Source organism: Corylus avellana, chromosome 9, assembly GCF_965113065.1.
Source record: "Corylus avellana chromosome 9, dhCorAvel1.hap1.2, whole genome shotgun sequence".
Classification (NCBI taxonomy): Eukaryota; Viridiplantae; Streptophyta; class Magnoliopsida; order Fagales; family Betulaceae; genus Corylus; species Corylus avellana.
The window spans coordinates 573465-588276 of NC_142498.1; the positions used below are offsets into that span (position 1 = coordinate 573465).

The 14812-nt window shown below is 38.0% G+C and overlaps 2 protein-coding genes across 4 annotated transcripts; one reads left to right on the plus strand and one right to left on the minus strand.

The window, feature by feature from the left end:
- Nucleotides 1–1069: 1069 nt before the first annotated feature.
- On the plus strand, nt 1070–9463 carry LOC132189809 (Methylthiotransferase). Of its 3 annotated transcripts, XM_059604604.2 has the most exons (11): nt 1070–1246; nt 1342–1380; nt 4270–4361; nt 4623–4872; nt 4960–5079; nt 5154–5229; nt 5568–5776; nt 5991–6099; nt 7131–7223; nt 7565–7725; nt 8779–9463. In XM_059604604.2, exons 1-11 carry the CDS (start codon nt 1100–1102, stop codon nt 9334–9336), a joined length of 1854 nt encoding a protein of 617 aa, XP_059460587.2. In that variant the 5' UTR covers nt 1070–1099; the 3' UTR covers nt 9337–9463. The 3 variants fall into 3 exon arrangements, with proteins under 3 accessions (XP_059460587.2, XP_088375530.1, XP_088375531.1); XM_088519404.1 differs by lacking the exon at nt 4960–5079; XM_088519405.1 differs by lacking the exons at nt 1070–1246; nt 1342–1380 and having other exon boundaries at nt 4271–4361; nt 4631–4872.
- A 226-nt stretch (nt 9464–9689) lies between these two features.
- Nucleotides 9690–13599, minus strand: LOC132189808 (C2 calcium/lipid-binding plant phosphoribosyltransferase family protein). The gene is made up of 2 exons (XM_059604603.2): nt 12401–13599; nt 9690–12301 (listed from the first exon to the last, which is right to left on the minus strand). Exons 1-2 carry the CDS (start codon nt 13234–13236, stop codon nt 10033–10035), a joined length of 3105 nt encoding a protein of 1034 aa, XP_059460586.2. The 5' UTR covers nt 13237–13599; the 3' UTR covers nt 9690–10032.
- Nucleotides 13600–14812: the final 1213 nt, after the last annotated feature.

Below are 14812 nucleotides of genomic sequence, written 5' to 3' on the forward strand. Positions count from 1 at the left end.
ATCACGCTCATGAATTAGTGGTCAATAGTTCGAATCTACTTATTTCTTTTCATCTCCTTGTGTGTACATGTCAAAAAAAAAAAAAAAAAATGGTATCACTTTGGAGATGAAATGAAAAATCCTCTAAACATTAACGATAACAAGTTATATTTTATTAGTGCTTTTAATTATTAGGTTAAAGCTTTTTTTTCTTAAATGAGAAAAAAAAAAAATGATGTGGCACACCCTTATTTTTTTCTTGTACTAAACATAAAAAAGAAAGAGGAGTGCTACACATTTTAAATTTTTCTTTCAAAAATTAATTTCCAAATGATGTGTCACAATCTCATGAGTTGGTGACACATCATTTGGGAACAACTTTTGGGAATGAAGTCTTGGGATGTCTAGCATTTCCCAAAAAGAAAAGAGTAATGTTATTCTCCATACTTATTTATCATATTCATTTTCACACATTGGGTGATGTGGCGCGTTTTAAGTTACTAGTATGGAAAGCCATTTAAAATACATATGTTAACTGATATGAAAAATAGCATTACTCAAAAGAAAAATATTAATATTAAGGGGAGGTATATTTCTTAAGGTCTAAATTATTTTAACATTTTGGTCATGTACATAATTATTTTAAATAAAAAAATATTTTACATTCAATAATTCTTACAAAAGAGTTGGTTGCTCTTTTACATAAGAATGAAAGATTATTAAAAAATATATATATATTAAAAAAAAAAAAATCTCTACTACTTTACTCTTGATTAAAGCAAAGTTTTTAAATTGATGCCTCTGCTCGTCCTTAACTTTAATTTTGAATAAAATAATTTTTTTTATTGTCGTTAGCCGGTGAATTCTTTGTTTCTGACAAAGTGCTTCCCCAAATTTTTCACATGCCTAATCTCATTATTCTGTTTGATTGATAACGTTCGGTTTCAAATTTGATTAAAACGAATCGGATTTGGATCGAATTCCAACTTTGACAGACCGGATTGAGGCCCGGACCGACCAAGCCCAAGTCCATATGAATGCATATAAAGCCTAAACAATAAGCAGGAGAATAGGCTTCTGCGTTTCTCTCTCTCTCTCTCTCTCTCTCTTTCTCTCTCCCATGGAAGACATAGAAGATTTGGTAGTGGGAACTGGTGCTCCTCCTGGGTTTCGACTGCCATTGACTGCTGTTGGAGTAAACCTCAAGAAGAAGAAGAGCAATAAGCTCTCTCAAACCTCTCCCTCTCCAAAAATCCCTGGCACTCAGGTCTCTCTCTCTCTCTCTCGCCTTCTCCTTATGTTCTGTTTTTCTATAACTTTCTTTCTATTTATTTTATTGTTTTCTTACTGTTATTTTTGCAGACAATATATATTAAGACCTTTGGGTGCTCACACAACCAGGCAAGTTTTGTTTTTTTCTTTTTGCTTTGGTTTCTATCTAAATGAAGATATCGATTTACTTTATCAGATGCTTTCTTCCAGTGCATCTTTTAGTGCAACCATTTGCCTGATTCTATAATCTAATTACATCATATAGGACCTTCATGTTGGAGAGATTGCTGTTTCAGATAATTTTGTGTTCACAAGTTTTGAATTTGAGAGGTTGAGAGGGAATTGTTTGGGTGGTTGAGAATCAGGAAAAGGATTTTAATTCAATATAAAGGAGCTCGATGCTAATTACTAAGGAAAGTTTTGGCTTCGTTATGAGTTGCAAAATGAAAAACAGAGCATGATCTGGGAAATGGGTTATTTTAACTCTAAAGAAGTTAATGGAATCTGATGGCTTTAGGTGATTTTAAAAAAATGTGGGAAAGGAAGAGAGAAATGCTAAAAATTTGTTCTCTTCTAAACAAATTTGCATTTCTTTTTTCTTTTTATAAGTAATTCAATATTATTAAATAAGTGCAAAGGGGCACAACCCTCGTACACTGGAAGTATACAAGAGAACCTCCTAATCGGTGGAAAAAGATGAACAAAGGTTCAAAGAATTTGCAAAACTAGAAACAAGCAAGCTATGATATGCCGATATCCAAGTATATAAAGTGTTGAACATGATCCTCCACAGTGCTAGCATCGAAGTTGCTACATCTTCAAAGCTCCGAGCATTCCGTTCTCTTCATAGGCACCACATTATACATAATGGAGCCAACCTCCATACTTCCATAATACTACCACGCCCTACTTGACCTCTCGAACTTACCACAAAATCGCTCATCCGTTTAGGTATAACCCAATCAACACCAAACAGATTAAGAATAGAGCCCAATAACTCCAAATGGATGAAAAAAAATGTAGGAGAATATTTGGTGCAAATATTGTCACAATTTGAGTATCAGAAAAGATAATTAACATAATTCTTTTCTCGTGGTAACTTGCAAAGCTAATTGTAGACAAAGTGCCATCCATACTGTGAAGAAGATATAAAATATTAGAAATTCAGTGGATCAGTAATCTTGACTTATTCTGAAACATTCTTCGCAGAAACCACCCCATGTTCCAATACTGCAGTGTGTATAGAATCTTGTAAGCTATCAGGTGACTTGGAGAATTAGTTTAGAACCCTTTGGATGGGTATAGGAAGTTTTAGAAACAGTTCTTGACTTGATTGTTGGTTTGTCTTCTACTAGTGAATGTTTTCAACATTCCATTACTTAATAGATGTTAGTGTGTAGTTGAAGGGGGTTTGATGGCCGTCATGGAAGAGTTTAATGTATATGGAGAACTTATGGATTTTGCCGATGGCTACATTTCTTTGTCGGGGGTTTGTGGAGGAAAAAGATATAGGGCCACAGTTAGTGGTTCAAAATCTATTTTGTCTCCAATCAAACTATAGTGTTTTTTTAAAAAAAAAAAAAATAAAGAAAAATCATGGGGACAAACTTTGGGTTTTGCAAATGAATGCATTTATGTTAAACTCAAAATTATGGTTGTCCTAGTTATATGTAGGATAGGTTTGGTGAAGGTATTTTGGGTAGTAAGTTTTAGGCTTCTATATCTTTCTTGATGGGGTTGCACCGACTGATAATAATCATAGCGTTTTTTTTTTTTTTTTTTTTTTTTGGGGATCTCAAGTAGTGTGTTATTAGAATATCTCATTTGGGTTTTTAGCAGTGTAAGAGGGGTTTCTCGTCTTTGCTCTTCTTCATGATTGTTGGTCAAGCTTTCTATACTCTCATTCTTTATTTATAAGTAATGCAAATTTATTAAAAGCCCAGAGAATCGTAACCTTAGTACAGAAGAAGTATACAAAATAACCCTAAAGTGTAGAAAAAGAATAATAAAACTTAGAAAAATTAGAAACAGACCAACTATTCCATGCTACTCTCCAAGTATAAAGGGATTGGAACATCTTCTTCAATTCTAACATCACAGCCTCACGATATTCAAAGCTTCTTGCATTCCGTTCTCTTCAAATACACCACAGTAAATACAATAGAGCCAACCTCCACATTTTTAGACTCATTTTTAAAGTTTACAATGTCATTTTGGAAAGTAGTTTGGGGTTTGCATTGAGGTGCCATTGATATCCCATCTTATTTCTTGCAGATTGGATGTTTTTGTGTATGAATTATTTTTTTATTTTAAATCAGATTTGGCTTTTTTTTTTTTTTTTTCCTTGAGAGTTTCCATCAATTAGATTTACAATTCATGGTTTATATCTAGTAATAGTACTGAGGCGATCCAAGCCTGAATCTCTAATGACAGGTGTGACTTAAGAAAAACTTAGCTATCTTTGACTCCAGTTTGCTGTGTTCTTCCAGATTTTGTTGAACTTATTTGTTATCCAAACTTTTTATATGGTTGAGCTCCAGTAGTTAATTGATATCCTTTTTTACGCACACACACACACGCACATATATAGTTGTAGTTAGCTGAGGTTATGGAGATTGATGATTATATTGAGTTACAATTGAATCCTAAACAAGCTTTATCGAGGTAGATTTAGCAGATCTACCACTAGATCCTTTAATCTTCTATGAAATATATAATTGCAATTTTGTTGAATTGTTTATTTATTTCATTATCTATATATTTTTAAAAAATTTAATCATTTTTTTTTTAACTTTTATCTTTTAATCTTGCCCTTTGTGAACCAAAGTCTCCACTATGAGTGTATGTATATATATATAAAGATATCCTCATGCAAATATATACACATGCACCAAGAGTAATGATATCTAATAAGATCAAAGCTGGTATCACCTGCATTTATTTCATTCATCAATGGTTCTTCAAGGAGTTCTTTTTCATTCTTATTAATCTATTCCTTCCTTTTTTGCATTATTTCAGAGTGATAGTGAATACATGGCTGGTCAGCTGTCAGCATTTGGTTATTCGATCAGTGACAATCCTGAAAGTGCAGACCTGTGGCTGATAAATACGTGAGCATCATTTTCTTCCCCCTACATGCAGACATGCAACATATATACACACGTGTATATGCATTCCTGTTTTGTACTTGAATGCCAATCAAATACCATATGAAGCAAATGTTAATTAATGGTGTTATTTGAGAGAAAATGGATAATGGTTTCCACTAAAGTAGGAATATTTGTATGAATTGATTGTTTTCTGAGATTCTAGCATTAATCATCAACTTTAGTTGGAACTACCAAAATATTGATATGTACTGACTGATGCAGATGCACAGTTAAATCCCCAAGTCAGTCTGCCATGGATACTTTAATAGTGAAATGCAAAAGTGCAAAAAAGCCCCTAGTGGTCGCTGGGTGTGTGCCACAAGGAAGTCGAGACTTGAAAGAGCTAGAAGGGGTCAGTATAGTTGGAGTCCAGCAAATTGACCGTGTGGTTGAAGTTGTGGAAGAGACCCTTAAAGGTCATGAGGTGCGGCTTTTGAACCGCAAGACATTGCCAGCGCTTGACCTCCCAAAGGTGCAAATCATAGACCTTGGATCTGTTTCCGCAATTACCATGATTTGGCTTAGAGGGATGGAGTATTTAACTTAATTTTCAAAACAGGTGAGAAAGAACAAATTTGTTGAGATTCTTCCAATTAATGTTGGTTGTTTAGGTGCTTGCACTTATTGCAAGACAAAGCATGCTCGTGGTCATTTAGGTAGCTACACGACTGATAGCCTCGTAAGTATCATGACATAAGTATTTATCATTTACTTGAATTAGGTGGTTATTTTACCAGAATTTTAATGTTGCAGGTCGGCCGTGTAAAATCTGTAATAGCTGATGGAGTTAAGGAGATATGGTTGAGCAGTGAAGATACTGGAGCTTATGGTAAATAACTGTGATCTTTCTCTCATCATGTTTGTGTTACTGTGTTAAAGTACTTGCCGATGTGAAGTTCTGTTTCTGCAGATTCTTTTCATGAAGATAATATTGAAGTTCTTAGAAACACCTTTTTAATTATCTTAGATAAAGTAGTTTTTATGTTACCTAATCCTACCCGTTTAAGTGGAACAAAGGTTACCTAGCTTGAGTTGTAGTGCTCCAGGGCTGCAGAAGAATCTTTATTAGGTCTGAGGCAGACAAATGACTACCAAATTAAAAGAAAAATTAAGACATCACTTTACATTGTGTTGTTGAATAACAATGGTCTCCTGAAAATTTTCTAGGTCGTGACATTGGGGTCAATCTTCCAACTTTGTTAAATGCTATTGTTTCTGAGCTTCCTCCTGATGCAAGCACAATGCTTCGGATTGGGATGACAAACCCTCCTTTTATTCTTGAGCACTTGAAAGAGATAGCAGAGGTTTTGCGTCATCCATGTGTATACTCGTTTCTACATGTACCAGTTCAATCAGGGAGTGATGCTGTTTTGAGTGTAAGTTCTAACAGAAGTATCTTTCTTCAAGAAAATTGGCACAGTTTCTTCTTGTTGATTATGTTTCACCTTTTTTTTGTTTTTGTTTTTTTCTCCCTTTTTCCTTCAAAAAATTAATGTTATAAAGGTGAGGTTCGTCAACTATTGATGACTAGATTTCCAGTACATGTTGCTTTTTTATCCAAATGATTACTCACCACTCGTATTTTCTCAGGCGATGAATCGTGAATATACTGTGAGTGAGTTTAGGACTGTGGTTGATACCTTGACTGAGCTTGTTCCTGGGATGCAAATAGCAACTGATATCATATGTGGATTTCCTGGTTAGTATGTGACCATGGTTGCCATGTCATGGTCCTTTTATTTACATTTGCATGTTGATTTTTTTATTTTTTATTTTTTTTAATGTTTCTAACTTACATGGTACTGCTGAAGTAGAATGAGTTGATTGTGTACTCCAAATCATAATTTTCTTATGCATTTAGGCTATATTTGTTTTGGCATAAAATGAAAAATGTTTTAGTTGAAAATATTTTTGGGAAAATTCACTGATTTTTCGTTGTTTGTTGTTATCTTGAAAATAGTATCAAAACTGTTTTTGATCGTTTGATTGGTATGAAAGATATTTTCCCAATACAACTAGGAACCACTCAAAATTGTTGGATAATGCCAAATGTCACAACTAACAATTCATTACAAAAAAAATAATAATAAAAATAAAAAATAAAAAATAAAAAATAAAAAGAAGAAGAAGAAGAAGAAGAGAGAAAAAGAAAAACACATCATAAACAGGGAAGGGGGCCTGCGACGGGGAATATATATATATATATTCTTGTGGGGGGAGGCAGTTGGGTTCCTCTGAGGGGAAGACAACTTCCGAAAATGGTTGTCTCTTGAGAGGTGTAAGCCATTTTCTCTCTTATAGCAGCAAATTTGTTGTTGATCAAATCATTTTTTGTTAATAAGTATTTTCCGTCCATACGAAACATTATAAAATGGAGAAAATGTTATCTAGAAAACATTTTATGCCAAAACAAACACAACCTTACTGTAAGAACATTTTGATAATGATGGCATTATATGCCATTGAGGAAGCAACTAGCCAATTTATTGATCAAGCTGGAACTCCTTGAACGACAACAACTGATATACTGGGATATCCGTACTTGTCAGAGAAATATGAAAGTATTGTCATTGTGGGAATTCCTTATAATGATTATACATGATATTATTTAGAATATGGATTTTGGGAAACTTTTTAGGATTTAATGATGCTTTACTCATCAATGAACATTGTAGGGTTTACTTAGATTGTGCTTAAGGAACTAGTACTCATTTGTTGGGCTTCTTTCAGGTGAAACAGATGAGGACTTTGCTCAAACAATTAGCCTTATTAAGGAGTACAAGTTGCCTCAAGTTCATATATCTCAGTTTTATCCTCGACCAGGTATGCTGTTCATGACATTGTACATAACTTTTATTGTTTAAAGCAGAATAATAAAATCTGGTATTGTATTTGTAACTAAGACTTTCATGATTACAAAACTTATAGATAATATGTACTTACTTTGTTCATGTGGGAGTGAGGCGATGCGTTGCCTGACAGCCTGATGTCATAGGCATTTTACAGCCTTTTTATTACTATTATTATTATTATTATTATTATTATTATTATTCAATTAACCACTTGTTTGAATGTGAAGATTAGAACTCTGATTCTTAAAGTAGTTAGCAATTTAGAGATATTTTGTAACCATTTTCTGTATTTTATCTTCATTCTAAATATAGGGACACCTGCTGCAAGGATGAAAAAAGTCCCAAGTACTCTCGTGAAGAAACGAAGCCGTGAGTTGACCTCTGTTTTTGAAGCTTTCATGCCATATGATGGAATGGAGGGCAGAATAGAAAGAATATGGATAACTGAAATTGCAACCGATGGAATTCACTTGGTAAGATTGTGGACACGTGTTTAAATTTTTGGCGCTTCTGGATTCCATATGTGCATTTTGTACTGCTGTGGGGTTAGACTGGTTTCAGCTTACGTTTCTATTGGCACAAAACTTGATCATAGGTTTTGTGCGGAGGGGCATGTTAATCTTTGTTTTTGCTAGTGTTTTTGAAAACGCAATTTTGTCTTGAACTCAATTTGCACCAGCTTGCATGAAGAATAAAACAAATGTTGCAACTAAGGGTGGGCACTGACTCTGATGGAGTTGGAAATGCCCCTTTCAGCTTCCGCCTCCGCCTCCGCCTTTGCCGGAGCCGGAATAGTCAGAAAACCTCTGACATCACCTCCGACTGAGGTGATTTCCAAGCTGCCTCGAAAAAATTGAAGTCAGTCGGAATAGTTGGAGTTGGCCGGGGTCAAAGACAAAGATGACAACGATCTCTTCATTTTGGCCAGTGTCGTCTTCGTCAAAGAGGAAGGTTTTAGAGAGCTCGTTGCTCAAGAAGATTCAATAGAACTTAGAGAGGGAAAGAGATAGGACTCAAAACGGTGCAAGCGTAGCCAAGTAGGGTATTGAACGAGTATGACTTCTTCAAAATGATGCTGTTTTGGACTTTAATCAAAACAATGTCATTTTATAATTATTTAAAAAATAAAAGTTGGCTTAGGTCAGAAGAAGTCGGAAAATCTAAATGGTTCACGACGCCAATGCCGACTTTTGTCTGAAATTTGAAACCAAATTCTGATGTCCTCTTGCCTAGGAGAAACATTATTTGCAGCAATCTCATCCCCTCCCCAACAAAAGTAAAGCTGATGGGTGATTGATATGTTGCCTTCTATTGATCACCTTAACCAATTCAATTAAATTAGATTTGGGGAAAAAAAAATGCAATGTAGTCATGATTCTCTTGCAATTTACTTTGATGAAAACAAAAAGGCCCTTGAAGCAGCGCTATATACTTTTGACCTGGAGTGCATTTTCTACATCCATTATAATGTGTCAGTGTACTACCTGATATTTCTTTTTCTAACTGGATTTTCCTTCATTGCTAAGGTTGGACATACCAAGGGGTACGTGCAGGTGCTAGTGATTGCTCCAGAAAGTATGCTGGGAACTTCAGCTATTGTGAAGGTAACATCTGTGGGAAGGTGGTCAGTCTTTGGAGAAGTGATCGAGACCATCAACCCCATGAATGTTAAATCAGCTTCAAGAAAGGATATTTCTAGCCAGGATAAATGTTCTCCTTGCTCTGACCCTAATGAATGTGCATGTACTAGAGAGCCAGAAGCTTGTGCTTCGTGTGGACCAGAAAGCTGTGGAGCAGAGACTACCTTAGAGGAAAGTGCTGCTTCAAGGAATCCCACGTTTCCGGAAGACCCACATAGCAGAAATCTGATCGGATGGTTGCTAAGGAAGCGGAAGAACCATTTGACCAAAAGAGTGGAGGGTGAAATTGCGTCAGGATCCAAGAAAAAGCAAGAATGGGCCCGAGGAAGCATGGGTGAGTGGGGTGTTGTCGATAAGGCTCTTCTGGGTGGAATGCTTGCGAGTTTCTTTACAATCATGGCTTTACTGATTCATCTTGGAGTGAGGACTCTGTCATCCAACTAAAGAATGTAGATTGTATTTGTCCCTTTCTTTGGGAGCATCAAAGAAAGATTGCCAAAAAGTTGATCATTCTTTTCTTTCAATGATTTTTTTGGAAGTCAATTCTGTTATATGATTTTTACCATGGATAGTTCTGATGCGTGTAAGTTGATTAATCGTACCATACTCTTGGATGCTTTTTCTGTCGTCTCCTTGAGAACGGTTGAGATTTTGTTTCATTATTCACCTTGTAGCAACATATAGATTTATAAAATCTAATTTGGACCATGAAATTATCCTCTTTCACTTGAAATCTTCTTCGAACTACAGCAATTAATATTTGGTTGTAAAAGCTGCTCGAGACTGGGCGCCATAGATACAGTTCTAGAAGATGATATTGCTTACTAAGTAATAAGTAATTACACCAACTGATTACTCATTCGCTAAACAGAAAATAGAAATAGAGCCAAAAAGAATGATTGGTTCCATAGATTACATCGATGGATGCTAGAACGTTACATATCCAGGAAAAAGTAGAATTCTTGTGTTGGTGGGGGGTAGCAGGGAAAAGAGCAACATTGTTGCTTTTCCTATCCTGTCTTATGCTGCTGCTATGAATTTGGTGGGGTTTATTTACTGAACAATCTTCTTCTTTTTTGTGTTCCAAAAGCGAAAGGCATAACTAAATGAATGATAAACTGGTAGTAACATCCATCTATCTCATAGTAGCATATCTGACTTGCTTGGCAATCTCTTGAAGAAATTCACAGGTGCAGAAGGCATCCTGTTTCTGAACCGGGGATGCCGAAGCAAGAAGAGCCCAACCAGCACTGCAATTACTTGGAATGGAGTAATGTAAATGAACATGGCCCAGATCAACGAGAAGATGATGATGATTGCCGTAGCTCTTGGATCTCTCCAGCTTAGTATAGCTTGAGCCCTTTCCCCATGTGTTGCCAAATCTCCTATCACCGTCTGCACCTTACCCGCCACAATTCGCAGCCTGTCATACCTCACCCTCACAAACTCCGGAGGTTTAGATGATGGGAATGAGTCGAATTCCTCATCCAGCTCATCTGGGTTTGCAAATTCGGCCTGTGAAATTCGAGCATCCATGTGAGGCGGTTGCCTCGGCCGGAACCGGTAGTTCCATACCCCGATCACAAACAGGTATAGGAAAATCGTGGGCAATATCAGTTCTGGGTAGCAAACCAATATCAAGAACAGGACATGCACGAGACATGTGGTGATCGGGTTTCTCCAGTAACATATGTCGGTGAGCCATTTACAAACAGTAGTAAACCCAGAAAGAAGTGACATTATGCGCAAAAAATTGGCCTTGCTTTTCCTGAGACTCCACATATGGTAATCCACATCAAGCATGTACTCCACAGTTTCACGCCTGAGCGGTGGCTCCGCTCGTTTTAGCCTCTCCGCCACAATTTGTATCGCCGTGTGGCGGAGCCTGTCAATGTGCATGACAGGTATGGGATGAACATAATGCATTTTTGGAAGCAGAGGCCTTGAATATTGAGCCACCATATTAACCCAAGCAATACAAGTAAACCTCAATGCCAAATGAAGCTCCCCATGTTTCTTCAAACCAGATGGTGTGAGAACCAACAATGGGTAGAAGTGGGTATAAACCTTTTCAGTTTCTAAAGTCGACAGTCGAACTCTCACCTTCCCAATCCTTTGATCCTTTGAATCATCATCTTTTCCGTTAGTGTGGTGATTGTCGAAGACAGCAATGGTGATTACAGTACATGGGTCATGAACTTCCCAAGTATACTGCTCGTTCCAGCGAGGAGACAGCGTGTTGAGTAGCGTTCTGGTTCGAATCCACTTGTTCCCATACTTGGCCACACAGTAAGCATCAGTAGTCCTCCCATCCTTTGCCTTCATCGGAAGCAGATTCTGGGCACTCAAAATCCCAACTTCAAGAATCCCAATCTTCGGTTTTCTGAGGTGATTCCCCGACGGCTGCAGATCGCTGCTGAAATGCGTCGACTCGTCGAGAACATGGTAACCCGCTTCAAAGCAGAGGCGAAGGTGGATTTTGCTTGTGAACTTCTCCTTCTTCTTCTCCGTCTCCTCTTCAGCTGCCACAGATGGCCTATGGAGATTAAGCCAGCGGGGATCTGGGGGCTTGGTGGACTCGTGAAGCCTTTGTGGGATTTCTCTAAGCTGGATAAACACCATGCCTAAGTTCTCATCCTTGTTAGGTGCTATTCTGTCGATAACCGTTATGGCTATGAAATCTTCGAAAGGCTCCGATGCCACAAACATCAACTCTTCCTCCCAAGTCGGGTTTTGCCGCATTCTGGAAGTCTTTGTAAATTTCATCTGACCACCAAGCTGTACCTTCACAAATGTTTCCGGTGCTCTGCTTTTGTCGGATGGAATAAGATCCTGAGCTTCAATTACTCCAACTCTAAGGTAGAATAGCTTGGGAGAAAAGTAAACCTGTGAACGAGTATTGGAGAGGTTTTTATGACTAACGTTGTGAGCATCCGAATGCCATGCCTCAGGAAACGACTCATCAGCCTGCGTTCCCATCCAAACCGCAAGCATAACCTCCCCTCTTGTCTTGTCTCCCTTCTTGTCTTCCAATTTGTACCACTGAGGAGCCAGAGGACTATCCGGCGGCACCCGGTGAGGAACCTCCATCAGATCGAAATTAACTCTCCCAACAAAATCATCTTTTGTAAGCGTATCCTTATCCTTCACAGTCACTTCCAGCAAATTGGATTGCATCCTTTCTCTAGCAAATGCAAAAACTTGCTTCCACACAGGGTGTTGGTTCTTCTCCAAGTGATTCGTAATGCCTTTGTAGTTCCCAAGCTTCACTTCCACGTAGGGATCAAGGCTTCCTGTGACGTCCATGACAGGAAGATCTCTGGCCTTCACAACATTTACATACAAGAAATGCATCGCCTCCACAAGATCATATGTGCTCGATGTCTTGTAATTCCCAACTCCTCTGTTTCTGTTACAATATAAAAATTATATGGATAAATTCATCGTTTCCTATCCGCCGCTCAAATTATTTAATATAAGTGGTGATAAAGTGGTGATTTATCAGTACCTCTGCAGTGCTGCCAGCGGAGGACGGGTCTCCACCAACCCGAACTCCGGGATCGGCCTCGTCGGAAATGCCTGCATTTGCATGATAGTTGCCGCCGGGCCGGCTTGAGCTCGTGCGAAATCGGTCCTGGTTTCCATTGCAGCTGCCTTTTCCTTCTCAAATCCGAAGCCAGGGAACATTGAAGGTTGTGGAGGCTGAGGATGAGAATGAGAATGAGAATGAGGAGGATGAGGAGCGGTTCCTAGAGAGTGAAAGGTTCTGACTTCTTTTTCCTTTTTCTTCTTCTTCTTCGAATTCTTCTCCTCGACCCTGCTAATTTCCTCCATTTGTTCTTCGAGGTTGTTAGTGTTAATCTCTTGCAAGGGTGTGTGGCCCATCTCTTCAACCCCGCTAGCTTGTGGTGGTGGAGGAGGAATATAAGCAGAAGCAGAAGCAGAAGAAGAGTCATTGATAATGTAAATTCTGAGCCCAATATCGCCTTTGATATGAGAAAAGAGGCCGCGTTTGTCAAGCGGGTAGCGCTGGACGGTGGCTTCGGACTCCGACCAAAGGATGGAGTCGCCGGAGATTCTGACACGGCCGAGGAAGTTCTTGTGGCCGCCGCCTTTTCGGTCGTTGTATACCACCACCTCGATGGTCTTGTGGTGGAGCTCCCCGCTGTCGTTGAGATTGAAGACCAGCTTCTCGTTCCAGTAAGGGTTGAGATCTTTCTGCTTGGTTTGCGTGCGTTGTTTCTGCTCATCCAAATCTATTTCCACAAAGGGGCTGGCGGAGCCTTGGCCGTCTTTAGGCATCAGGTCACTTGCATCGTGAACCTCCACCACCAGTTTTGCCATGTTGGTGATATAATGGCGGTCTCCTTGGTAGCTTCACAGTGGAGTGGTACTGTATTTTGAGCTAAAGAGGAGGAGGAGGGTGAAAAGAAAGGTGGGTGTTGAAAGAGTAGGCGTGAAGCAGAAGAAGAAGAAGAAGAAGACAGAAATGGCGGTAGGCGGTGGTGGAGATAATGAGATGGCTGTCATTTGGAGTATGAAGACAGAAACATATGTTGTTTGGTGGTGTGTCGTGAGGTGGCCCAATGACTCATATGGCTCTGATGGGGAGAGATTCTGCAGAGTACATCTGTGTTTATTACAGAGAGAAATTATGACGTATGGTTGGGTTGATAGTGATGATAAAATGTTTAGGTACGCGAGAATTGTATGCAAAAGTATTAATCTTGAAGGGGTTAAAGAGATCACTTCATCTTCATTCATGAAAAAGCATAGTTTTTTTTTTTTTTATCCAAAAGCAATGTTTACTTTTAGTAGGATCTACCCCTTTCAAGAAGTGGGCAGATTCATTAATAATACTGCTGTGAATGTTGTCTATTCTTTGGTCTAAAAGGTCAGCAATTTTGATAATTTCCTTTTTGCCAACCAGAGATAAAGAAGAATCTACAAATCTCTGTAAACCAGGAAAATCATCCCTTTAAGCTTGGCCACAGTTTTCTTTCAACTCCAACCTATGTGAAAAATCAGCCAGCCCAAATGTTTGAATCATGGGTGTTGTGACCTCACTTGGATGTACTTTATACCATGACAAAAGGTAACCAGATTGCTGGATTTTCTCAAAGTTTCGTTTTTTTTTTTTTAATATAACCAAAAAAGAAGGGAGAAAATATGTTTTTCTTTTTTCTTTTTTCCTGTAATATGTAGAATTACTTGGTTTTACAAAATTAGCAAATATCTTCAGAGCTAAGGTTTTGTCTTGGGAAGTATGCCTGATGAGAGGCTCCTTAACTCTGAGGAAACCTCTGGCTCTCTTTCTTCCACCTTTTTCTCCTTTAATTCGTTTCTCTGTTTGTTTGTTTGCATTATTTTTTAAGGTACCTTTTGAAGATAAGTCCAAAGGTCCCCTGACTTTTTCAAAAGTTGCCCCATGTGGCTGTGGAACACTGGAACCATCTTCTCTGTATAGAGTTAAGAAACCTCTCATGTAGCCTCCTAATTGCCTGTACTAATGCACCCCGTGATTATTAAACATATGCTAATTCGTGTTCACGTGTCAAATTTAATTTAAGTCTAGTTGGGTTTGTGGGTCGTTAAAGAAATTATCTAATGATTTTGTAAAAGAAATTATAGTAGTCCAATTATTTTCTTAATCACAATTATCTTGGTTTAAGTGCACTTGAATTAAGCATAATAAAACCCCACAAGTCGACAGAGCAGTACAAATGTAGAATGGCTGGCTGCCATCCATTGTTTCTTACTTTCTTATTGTCAATCATGTCTGTCATCTGATGACTAGGATCAATGGATGTGGATGACTGAAACTTCCCACTCAAAAGAATTATTTGTAGAAATCTTATTACTATTTCACATCAATTAAAAAATTAATATTTCTTTTTAAAATATAACATCATAAATATCC